General features: G+C 43.3%; 1 protein-coding gene across 3 annotated transcripts in view; it reads right to left on the bottom strand.

The window, feature by feature from the left end:
• The window catches only part of IL17RB (interleukin 17 receptor B), a 40,882-nt gene extending 28,307 nt beyond the window's left edge, over window positions 1-12,575 (bottom strand). The window contains exons 1-2 of one of the 3 annotated variants that reach the window (XM_077325539.1): window positions 12,468-12,575; window positions 450-474 (exon numbers count right to left, since the gene is read on the bottom strand). In XM_077325539.1, coding sequence (XP_077181654.1) covers window positions 450-474; window positions 12,468-12,560 — 118 coding nt within the window. In that variant the 5' untranslated portion in view covers window positions 12,561-12,575. Of the gene's footprint in view, window positions 1-449; window positions 475-5,421; window positions 5,773-12,467 lie in introns of those variants that run through there. The other 2 variants (XM_077325540.1, XM_077325538.1) reach the window with 2 other exon arrangements.
• Between the last annotated feature and the right edge of the window lie 34 nt (window positions 12,576-12,609).

Below are 12,609 nucleotides of genomic sequence, written 5' to 3' on the forward strand. Positions count from 1 at the left end.
TATGTTGTTCCCTTCCTTCACTGTCACACTACTAGATCACTGCAAATAGAATAAGACTCAACTGATTAAAATATTTACATTATTTAGCAGGGAACTAAATTATTCACATTGTAATAAAGATTTATTGAGACGCTAAATGTAAGGTAATGTAATTGGAAATATTACCATGGTACCAACCCATGATTAAAGAAATGACCATCGGCAATAGTTTCCTGTTCTACACTCTACCATAAAAATACTTCAGAGCAAAATAGCATCAGATACAATTCTCCGTTCATCTTAAAGTTTCAGTTTTAATTTGTGCTTATGAATCAACTGACTAATCTACTGATTAAATTTAGCATCCATCCAGGCAAGAGACAGTCATAATGGGATTTAAGTATATAGCACACACAGGAATTTTACTGACCTATTAGTGCTTTAAAAAAACCCACTTTGTTTATACATACCATTTTCTGTATTACACTGCATGGACTACAATGAAAAAGAAAACCAGAATTAAAACAAAAATAATAATTTCCAAAAACAAATATTTAGCTTTACAGCAATATTAATTTCATTTGAACACGACTTCAAAAGTGTTCAGTCAGTGGGAATTCTGTACATACCGAAGTCTGGATAGTTACTGCAACCACAAAGCATTTCATCTCTAGAACTCAAATAATAAAGTGAGATTACAACTAGTTAACTGTATTTAGAAGTTGTTTTTATGGTATCTTGTTTTTCTTCTTTGTTTCTATGGTATTGTTTTTCTTGACAGCTTTAAGATATTATAATTTGCACAAATGCTTGCTGTTTCTAACTACAGAGACTATTTCATGTATGCGCCTACACCCATCTTCTTCAAAAAAAGGCCCATTTTTTGCAATGGACCTTAATTCCAGAAAAGTGTTCTGATGGTTGAAGATTAAATGTATATGTTATATCCAAATACATTGATGTTTTTTTTGATGTTACCCACCTTAGAATACCTGGCTATGGACTTTGTTTAAATACTTTACATAAACAGTGGATTGGAATACTCAATTTACCAGAATGTAAGTACAGTAATAGCAATTCCAAAACCTTTTGTGTTTATCTTTTAAGGGGGATTTGTCTTATATTTATGGCAGTCTTCCTTTTGGATAAATATGGTATATTTAAAAATGTGTTTGGAAGCTGCAGCTAGTGCAGAATGCTGCTGCTAGACGACAGACCCAGGCCGGCTATTATGTTCCCCAATACTACAATAATTACACTGGCTACTGGTCCACACCCAAGCCCAATTAAAAATGTTACTTTTGTCCTTTAAAGTTTTTCTGCATTGGCTCCATAATTATGGAACAACCTCCCCAGTTAGGTGTCCCTGGCCTCCTCCTTGTCAATTTTTAAGAGGCAGCTGAAGACACTTTTATTTAGAATGGAATTCTGATTGATTTAGCTTTTCTCATTGGCAGTCCAAATTGGCATTATTAAACTTTTTACTATTACAGGTTTTATAACTGTTGTTTTTACTCTGTTTTATACACATAATAAACTGCCTTGTCCCATAAGGAAGAAAGCTGGCTAATAAATATTTTAAATAAAAAATATATATGAGAGCATAACAATGCAATTCTAAAAATTACGTCCTTCTAAGACCATTAAAATTAATGGGTTTATAAGAGCTAACTGTCTATTGTGATTGCAGAATGAATTGTTTAAATATCAGTCATTTGTGCCTTGCTACAAAGAAAACTAGTCCCAAAATGAAGTCTCTAAGTCACACAGAAATATGAAGTTTATCATTTTATTGCTAGCTTTCAATTAGATAATAAATATTTCATTAAGGATTTTAGAGGCAATCTTTGTATCAAGCCCTGGAGACTGCACTTGCATTTTGTAGAGAACAGAAAGGTACAATTTGAAAATGTGGTAGAAGCAGCAGGGGAACTTTCCACTTTTATTTCTTCCCTAAAACTGACAGGCAGAATGTATGGGGAATCTCTTGAAGACTGGGAAGGTGAGCAATTTTCGGGGAAACTTAAATACATGCAGTGTTTACTGTGTGAACATTAACTTATTTTATTGTTTTAACATTTCTTTAACATAAAATACATACTTTATAGCTAAGCACACAAATTGTGCTATTTGCATTTTAATGAAATTTTAAATTAAACATTTATTAATATAATTAATATTAGAGAAACAAATGGAATACCTGATGCAAACTCCTGTTACCTTATCTACATGTAAAAAAGGTTGAAAACAACAACAAAAACATTTTGTAGTAAACTGTGTCATACATTCACAATAAAGCTTACTTATGTGTATATCAAGCTGAACTCTGAACAATTAATGCACTATCGTTTAAGACACATGCTGAGTGAACAAAAACTTTTTAAAGCATTGTATTCAACAGAAAAAAACAAAACAAACACAGGCTATTTTGTAAACTCAGGAAATGAAATGCCTATCAGAAACTCTCACATGACTGACTACACAGGTATTAAACAATACATATTAAGCAACTGTCATTTGGACCTTGAAGCAAACAGACATATGCAGCAGGGCAAATAGCAACCGTTTCACCAGTAACCATGGGAAATGTATGCCATACTCACTAATAGGTTCTTAATTTACAATGCCGAGCTATAGTTAAGAACAGGGGTAGTCAAACTGCGGCCCTCCAGATGTCCATGGACTACAATTCCCATGAGCCCCTGCCAGCATTCGCTGGTTAAGAACCTATCATGCTGCTTATCTGCTGATACAATTCTTCCACCTGGCACCATGAGAATAGAAAAGACTTTTATCAAAAAGGAGAATACAAGAGCAATCTGGTGTAGTGGTTAGGAGTGCAGACTTCTAATCTGTTGTACTGGGTTTGATTCTGTACTCCCCCACATGCAGCCAGCTGGGTGACCTTGGGCTCACCACAGCGCTGATAAAACTGCTCTGTCTGAGAAGTGATATCAGGGCTCTCTCAGCCTCACCACCTCACAGGGTGTCTGTTGCGGGGAGAGGAAAGGGAAGGTGACTGTTAGCCGCTTTGAGACTCCTTCGGGTAGAGAAAAGTGGCATATAAGAACCAACTCTTCTTCTTCATCATATTTTTGCTCTGCCATAGGCATACACCACCTCTCATAAGCTCCCCCTCGCTGGCAGTCTTTAAGCAACAGCTGGACAGCTTGGATGCATTGAGCAGAGGTTGGACTAGATGGTCTTTATACCTCCTTCCAATTCTATGATTCTATAAATATAAATAGGAATGTGTATCATATATTCTCTTATTTTTTTAGGAAAATGGAATCAAGAACTCAATGCTTCTATGTTTTTGTAGAATATCTTTCTCCTCTGAGAATACTGACTTGAGGAACAGCTTGGAGATTCCAAGGTATGCCAGTTTAATAGTCATGCTATCAGAAATGGACCTAAAGAAATGTAAATACGTTTAATTTATGCTATGCCTTTATCTGTTCTGTTCCATTTAATATTTCTAGTAAGACCTTGGAGGAGGAGTGTGTCTCATGGCTTAAGTGCCACTCAGCGCTTAACACCCACGCAGGGTGCTGTCCCGCCCCAGAGTGCCTCCTCCTCCAACCAGCTTGCCTGTCTGTCCAGCAGCCAGCCAATCGCCTTTTGTCCACCGCCCTTGAGCACCCCCCTCCTCCTTCCACTTCCCTCTGAGGCTCGGAGGCTGCAGATCCCTGCTGCATGAGAGCTGCCCCTGCCAGTGAGTTCCATAACAGCTACCTGCAGCCTTTCCAGGTCCTGGGGGGAAGAAGACGCCATCCGCAGAGTTCTTCCTCTCCACCCCCCTAATCATGCACCCGTTGTATTCTTGAATGCAATGGGCTTGGCCCCTAGTCTCTAACAGAGTTCCAAAGCAGCTCATATTGTTCTCCTATCCTCCAAGTTATCCTGAACAACCCTGTGAGGCAGGCTAAGCCAAGCCAAGACTGTATTAACAGTTCAGGGTCACCAAACTGCCATGGCAGAGGATCTGAACCCGGTCTCCCAGATCCTCATCAAACAATCTTGCTGCTACATACAGTTGCCAGGTCCTCCCTGGTCACTGGTGTGCAATGGAGGGAGAGGAAGGGTAGGCAGATCTAGGTTGGAAAACTCTGGGAAATCTGGGAAAGACCTTAAGTGGGATATGATGCTCTAGAGCTCACCCTGCAAAACATCAATTTTCTCCAGGGGAACAATCTCTGTAGTCTGGAGATGAGCTCTAATTCTAGGGGATTCCCTGGTCCCACTTGGGGGCTGGCATCCCTACCACTACATAACACTGGCTTCATCAAATACTTTGCCACATAATAGTTTCTGTGACTTGATGCACGCCTGTTTTACAATAAGGCACAAAGGTCACCTCTTTTTCTTTTGGTCTTCAAGGTGCTACTGGCCTCAACTTTTGTTTGACTTGTTTCTTCTCAGGTATCAGACCACAATCTTGTGTGCCTTCTTTAGGAGTAGATTCTACTGAACTAACCGGCACTGGTAAACGTATATATATTCAGTCTATCAGCCTAAGCATAACATCTTTCAGGATTCACCTTACATCACGAAGCCTTTCACAACCTTTCTACAATGCTTGCTTATCCGAGAGTGGTAACACTCTGAGCATGTAAGGGAACTGAAGCTTGAATGAGGAGGCTGATGACATCTTTTTGAAGCTTGAATGAGGCATCTTTTTTGTTTCCTTTAAAAAATGAGAAAATTGTACCTGCACCAGCATCCCCACAACACTAAAATAAGCAATGCTTCCGGCATTTCCGCACTGCAATCCCATACTATTAAATACACCATAGAATGAGCGAGTTTTAAAAGCTGCCACTTGCACTGCAGTGGTCAGGAAAGCTCATAATAGCATAAGCTCATAATAGCAACACTGAAAAACATCATCACCACCCTGCCTGCCCGCTCATTTAAAGAATATTATTCTGGAGAATAGAATGAAGTTGAAGTTGCATTTGATGGAAATCCTATCACCTAGCTTACTGGTTGAAAAGGTACAGAACCCCATATTTTGGAAATCCAGCATGCTTGTAGTGGTTAAGCATGTCCCAGGTTTGAATCCATACTTTCTGGGTGACCTTGGCCAGTCGCACTCTCTTGGCCTTGCCTACCTCACAGGGTTCTTGTGAGTATAAACTAGAGGCACAGAGAATAATGCAAGTTGCTTTAGGTCCCTATGTGTTTCTTTTCGGCGGGGGGGGGGGTTTATAAATGAATAAAATAAATAAAGCTGTTTTTAAAAGAAAGAAAAAGCATACACATTATAGGGGAATAACTCGGCAGCTGCCGCCTTTCCTTGCTTTTCACCAGTGGAACTCCTGCCTGTAGGGAATTGGAGCCAAATGGCCACATAAGCCCGAGAGCTTGGCGGAGGGAGACAAAACACCACAAGGACAACGGAAAGTCCCTCCGGGGTTCCCTGACCGAGGTGCGCCTTACCTGTTGGGCTTCTCCCTCCGAGCGGCACCTGCCCAGCGCCGTGCCTAGCAGCATCCAAATCACCGTCCTCATTCTCTCGCCGCTGCTAGAGGCGCCCTCGCCGCGACCTCTGCTGGCGCCTCCCGGGCGAATCTGGCGGACTCTCATCAGTTGTTCAGCTTTTCTGCAAGCGCCCTATAGACGCTGCCGGCCTCTTTCCGGGCCCATTTATGCCTCCTTCGCACGCCTCCTCCCGCGGATCCCAGAACGCAGGCAGCCTGTGAGGTGACTGACGACTATCAGCCTTTCTAGCCGCCTAGTGTGCAGGAAAGTCACCTCTAGGTGGCTGGGCCGGGCGGGGCCCAAAAAAATAAGCGGTTTTCACATCGGACACCATGAAGCAGAACAAATAAAATGCAGTTATTTGTTATGTGCCTAGAAGCTGCTGCTTGGCGCTCCCAGGATCTTTCTCATTGCCCAGCACTCGGGGGGGGGGGGAGCAGACATGAGGTTAGAAGCAAAGTGTCTTACCCCTAAAATAGCAGCCAAGTTTGTAGAAATGGGTAGCTGAAGGTTTTAAAAGAGGCAGAAGAGTTGGTTCTAATATGATCTAGATGAGGGGGTGGAGGGACTACTCATCAAGTTTGCAGATGACACCAAATTGGGAGGACTGGCAAATACTCCGGAAGATAGAGACAGAGTTCAACGAGATCTGAACACAATGGAAAAATGGGCAAATGAGAACAAGATGCAATTTAATAAAGATAAGTGTAAAGTTCTGCATCTGGGTCAGAAAAATGAAAAGCATGCCTACTGGATGGGGGATACGCTTCTAGGTAACACTGTGTGTGAACGAGACCTTGGGGTGCTTGTGGATTGTAAACTAAACATGAGCAGGCAGTGTGATGCAGCGGTAAAAAAGGCGAATGCCATTTTGGGCTGTATCAACAGAGGCATCACATCAAAATCACAAGATGTCATAGTCCCATTGTATACGGCACTGGTCAGACCACACTTGGAGTACTGTGTGCAGTTCTGGAGGCCTCACTTCAAGAAGGACGTAGATAAAATTGAAAGGGTACAGAGGAGAGCGACGAAGATGATCTGGGGCCAAGGGACCAAGCCCTATGAAGATAGGTTGAGGGACTTGGGAATGTTCAGCCTGGAGAAAAGGAGGTTGAGAGGGGACATGATAGCCCTCTTTAAGTATTTGAAAGGTTGTCACTTGGAGGAGGGCAGGATGCTGTTTCTGTTGGCTGCAGAGGAGAGGACACGCAGTAATGGGTTTAAACTTCAAGTACAACGATATAGGCTAGATATCAGGAAAAAAATTTTTCACAGTCAGAGTAGTTCAGCAGTGGAATAGGCTGCCTAAGGAGGTGGTGAGCTCCCCCTCACTGGCAGTCTTCAAGCAAAGGTTGGATACACGCTTTTCTTGGGTGCTTTAGGATGCTTAGGGCTAATCCTGCGTTGAGCAGGGGGTTGGACTAGATGGCCTGTATGGCCCCTTCCAATTCTATGATTCTATGAATATGCCGCTTAAGGGGTCTCAAGTGGCTTATACAACAGACACCCATTGGTGTAGGTGAGGCTGAGAGAGCCCTGATATCACTGCTTGGTCAGAACAGTTTTATCAGTGCCGTGGTGAGCCCAAGGTCACCCAGTGGGCTGCATGTGAGGGAGTGCAGATTCAAACCCAGCTCGCCAGATTAGAAGTCTGTACTCCTAACCACTACACCAAGCTGGCATGAAGGTAAATAACCACTTACAAAATAGCATCCCTTTCAAGTAGAGTTGCAACCTTCAGGTGGTGGCTGGCAATCTCTTTGGATTGCAAGTGATCTCCAAGCAATAGCAATCAGTTCCCCTGGAAAAAAGGTTGCTTCTGAAGGTGGACTCTGAATCATAGAATCATAGAGTTGGAAGGGACCTCCAGGAAGGGAAACTCAAAACTACCCGCTCACCCACAGTGACCCCAATTCCGTGCCCAGATGATCCCCCCCCCAAAAAAAACAGAATCCCTGGCCAGTATGGCCTGGAAAAAATTGCTTTCCAACCCTAAAGCGGTGATCAGCATTTCCCTGGGCATGCAAGAAAGGGCCGCAAAAGCAAAGCATTGACACAACCCTTCCTGCCCACCCACTCACAATATGCCTGCCAGTCTTTCTCAACTTTTTTTTACAATTGAAAACCCCCTGAAACATTCTTCAAGCTTTGAGAAACCCCAGAAGTGGTGCAAAATATGTTTGTGAAGCATAGTTGTATACACACCTACCGGGGGGGGGGCTTCCGCTTCCCACCCCATCCAGACCCATCATTGACTATTTTGGGTGGAAGGGGAGGCCGACATGACCATATGTGGCCATATCACCCCATAAACATTTATCAATTTTAAAATTAACCCCCATGCATTTGGGAAGCCCTTTCAGAGCTGTCAAGTAACCCCAGAGAAAGCCTGGCCTAAGTTTACAGAACTAGTATTTCAGTCAGATGGCTATCTAGCCTCTGCTTAAAAACTTCCCAAAATTAGAAGCCACCATCTCCTGAGGAAGCCTGTTCCATTGAGGAACTGCTCTGTCAGGAACTTCTTCCAATGGATGTTTAGCTGAAAATTTGTTTGAATTCATTTCAACCCATTGATTCTGGTCCAACCCATAGGGGCAACAGAAAATAACTCTGCTCCACCTTCTATAACAGTGGTCCCCAACCCCCGGGCCAGGGACCGGTACTGGTCCGTGGATTAGTTGGTACCGGGCCACAGCTCCTCCTCGTCCTCCTCCCTGGCTGCTGCCTCCCTGCCACTCTGCTGCCGGCTCACCTTTGGTGCTCTCCAGTGGCCGCCATGGTTGGGGCTCCCCCTCGACATGGCAGCTGCTGCTGGCAGCGCCCCCCCCCCGCGTCCCCCCTGGTTTCTTGTCCTTACAAGGGCCAGTAAGGCAGCTAACAATTTTAAACATATATGATAAAATCCAGTGCATATCAGTAGGGAAGCAAAATGAAACCCACCCATAGATGGGGCATGCATTACTTCACCCATATGGTAGTCTTCAAATATATAATGTATATATATTTAAATCCTCTGATTAGTAGTAGGTAGCACTATGAGGTCTCAGTACGAGTTGAGCTCTTGTAGTTGCAGTTTCACCTTCCTTTAATGTTATTGTTGTTATTGTTATTATGTAAATGTTGTTATCATTGTTGTTACCTCCTTACTGTTACTTGAACTGTTTTGTTGTTTCCTGTAAACCACTGAGCCTTCGGGGAGGGCAGTATAGAAATACAATAAATAAATAAACAAATAAACAAATAAATAAGTGCTGAAGGCAAGTGAAGGCTGGGGGGGGGGGCAATGTGTGAAAAGTGGTTAGCTAGGTGTCATTGACCTTATGGTATCCTGAAAGGAAGCGAGGGGGGGGTAGATTTTTCAATTAATAAATTTCCCTTTGTCAATTTTATACTTCTTTCCTCTAAGAATAATCTGTTCTAACACCTGTAAACAGAGACCGTAAAATAGGTCCAAAGGAGAGGATTTTTAGTATCAGGGAGTATTTCTCCGTTTGTTATTCTCCCCCCCCTTTCCCATTTGTCTTGGACTCTCAACTTCTATCTGCTGTCATTCATTTAATAACTTAAATCAGGGGTAGGTATTTGGGTTGCCAGCTCTGGGTTGGGAAATAGCTGGAGATTTTGGAGGTGGAGCCTGAGGAGGGTGGTATTTGGAGAGAGGCTTGAATGGGGCATAATGTTTGTTTCCTACTTTGCATTTCAATCACTAGCTCATTCTGATCAATTTCTTCCAGGATACTAGCATAAAAACTTTCAATTTCTTCCTCCTGAACACCTGTAGTTGGGACATAAACTTGGACAGTAGTTATAATAATTGGCTTTCCATTAAGTCTGATATTGTTCAGTCAGACTTCACATTATAGGCCTGACTATGACCGTTTATACACTGGAGGTTTCATGCCGTGCTGCAGGCTGGAGTTTTAGTACTGGCAGGTTGCTCCACCTCTTCCTGCACCCACATGGGGGAGCATTTGGCCCAGTGCGCCTCATCCGCCCCCGATTTGTGCTCCTGCGCAGGAGCTGGGGCAGTGAAGTTCCCAGTGCATAAACGGGCTAGGTGTGCTATATCTTACCACACTATCAAAGTAACTCTTTTTCATCTGAGTTTGACACTTGTAATCCTAACTGAAAATGTCCTAATCAAGTCCACTTTAGTTCATTTACTCCCAGGATTTCAATGTTTAAGCATTCTATTTCTCAATTTATAATTTTGAGCATACCTTGATTGATATTTTTCACATACCACGTTCTGAATATATGTGTCAAACATCTTTAAACTTACCTTTTGTGTCCATTCATATCAAGAACTGAACAGCCTTTCAGCTTTATAATGCTACTTGTACTTGTCCGCAGGTCTTCCCCACTAGCTGATTGAGTGCCTTTGCTTGGACTGTGAATCTGTGCTTTGGAGACCAAGACGTATGAGGAAAGGTTGGAGGAGCTTGGTCTGTTTAGCCTGGAGAGGAGATGACTGAGAGGGCATCTGTGTTGGTCTGAAGCAGCACAACAAAACAAAATCAGAGTCCAGCAACATTGCTTGCATTCGAAAGCTCACGCCTTGAATAAATATTTGTTGGTCTTAAAGGTGCTACTGGACTCTGATTTTGTTTTGTTGAGAGGGGATCTGATAGTCATCTTCAAGTATTTAAAAGGGTGCCATAAAGAGGATGGAGCAGAGTTGTTCTGTGAAGGCTTAGGGGGGTGGCAGGTTACAGTGGATGAGCGATAGGGTTGCGAGTGTCCTGCATAGTGCAGGGGGTTGGACTAGATGACCCATGAGATCCCTTCCAACTCTATGACATCAGCTGGCATTGCCACCCTGGCACTTAGGTATGCTGGACACCCTATATTACATTGGTTCTACTGAGCTTCCTGGTATGTACTGCAAAGATTCTCTGGTTTGATTTTAGTCCTCTGGAAACAACTGAGGGATGGGGACACCTTTGTTTGAGAAGTGTGTTTCTTAACATCCAGTCAGGTGAAGCTTGCAATCACTAAAATGTTACTAGAAAGGCAGAATACTAGCTCTCAGAAATGTCTTGTAGAGGTTGGGATGAATCTCATCAAGTCATTGCTGACATGGCAATTCTATAGGGTTTTCAAGGCAAGAGATATTTGGAGGTGATTTGCTATTGCCTGCCTCCACACTAGCCCTGCTTAGCTTCTGAGATTTGACGAGATCAGGCTATCCTGGGCAGAGTCTGCACTTACTTTGTTTATTCCATTGCCAATCCTGTTGAATTCAGATCGATTTGAACTCGGGTCTTCCTCCCCCCCCCCCATTGAAACAGGAAAGTGTTCTGCACGTGGTTAGGGTAGTTCAGAAGGGGGGGAGGGGAAGCCAAGCTTCTTTCTTTCTGTTCTTGAAGGGGGGAGGAGCCAAGCAGGGAGCCTCTTTCTTTTCTTGGAGGGAGGGGAGAGAGGATTGAAGAAGGCAGAGGAGGGGGAAAAATACAAGACCGACAGAAGTTGAGAGAAATTAGGGGCTTCTCCTTTAAGGCAAGCTTGTCACATGACCAGCTTTGGCCAATCAGGGGTTCTATACCACGCAGCAAAGCCCAGATTCAAAACAGCCTGCTTTCTCAATCCGGATTTTATAAATATTGAGCATTGAAAGCACTCTAAGATATCGCACAATACAGGTAGGGTCACTCCGGATCAGTCCTTCTTGCTGCAGAAGGAAAATTTAAATCGGCCCAAATCAAAACGGAAATCACATTCTGTGTAGACGGCAGGGACTGAATCGACCTGGGATTGGAATAAAAGCTCCGTGCAGTTTACACCCTGGTCAGGGCTACGCTGAGAGTAATGTGACTGGCTCAAGGTCACCCAACAAACCTACATGGCCTGGGATTTGAACTTGGATTTCCTAGATCAATGCATGGCTAGATCCCGTCTGCAGGATCCCGTCTGACCAACAGCGTAGTGGGAAGGTCCTATTGTCTATGCATGTATTGGGGGAGGGGGGTGTCAGTTCAGCTTCTTCTCGTAACATGCTGGGCTCCTAATAGATCTCAAATCACTTCCAGCGTACATGTCCACCTCTGAACCCACAGAGGTAACAATCATATTACTCCTGTTACTAGGCAAGCAAAAGAGCAGTGTAGTTCTTTAACTGTACTCCCTGCCAGTTTATCATGCAAAGCTGCTGTGGGTGGCTTCAAATTGAAAATGGTTAAGCAGGGGAAATAGCATACACACACAACAAAGCCTCTAGTAGCAGTTGTTTTATATAGCAATATATATAAGGAAAGTCCTCAACCAAAAACCCACAGAAATATATATTCCACCGAAAACATTAACCAGAAAGGTTCACCCAGCCTCGATTAATGATTGCTGAAGTTAATATTTAATAAAGAGTGCAGGAAAAGAATGAGTTGTTTTTCTTGGGATAGATTTGTATATTTTGTGCATATTGACCTTAAAGGTAAAGGTATCTATCCCCTGTGCAAGCACTGGGTCATTTCTGACCCTTGGGATGACGCCCCCTAGCATTTCCCCAACGTTCTAAAGTTAAAGGGCAAAAAGAGGAGAGAAGCACAATAAAGCGGTAAAATAAAAGCCAAAAGAACTCAAGATTGAGTTTATGGTTGCAGAAGAATGCTGAGCCCTGCGGCTATTCACAGGATGGTTTTGCATGCTAGTTGATAAAAAACAAAAAAGGACGGGGAGGGATCCTGAAAATAGAAAAATAGCACAAGCAGGCATGGAGAAAAGCTCAACCCCTTTGCCTTGCTTGTTGCGCTGTTTCTGTTTGGATGTAGATTAAGGTGACCAGATTGTCCCACTTTTGGAGGGTCATCTGGGGGCACCTGGCCAATTGTACTTATGTTGAAATTAATATATATATTACAATACTATTTTTGCGTTCTATGCGTTCTATGAAACTTTTTGTTGCTCCATATAGACCAAGTTCTTAATCAAGACCCCCCCCCCCCCCCGGTCAATGGTGTCCCGCTTTACCAATGTTAAAATCCGGTCACTTTAATGTAGATTTTTACCATAGGGTGATTCTCCAAAGCGCGACTCACAGTCTGACGGGACAACCGTCTATTTTCCCTGCCTGGCGCCCTCCCACCCTCCTTCTTTTGCATGTGCCAATCAGGCCTCGGCGTCTGGTTTTTGTGGCGTGGGTGGGGATGG

This window comes from Paroedura picta, chromosome 3, assembly GCF_049243985.1.
Source record: "Paroedura picta isolate Pp20150507F chromosome 3, Ppicta_v3.0, whole genome shotgun sequence".
Classification (NCBI taxonomy): Eukaryota; Metazoa; Chordata; class Lepidosauria; order Squamata; family Gekkonidae; genus Paroedura; species Paroedura picta.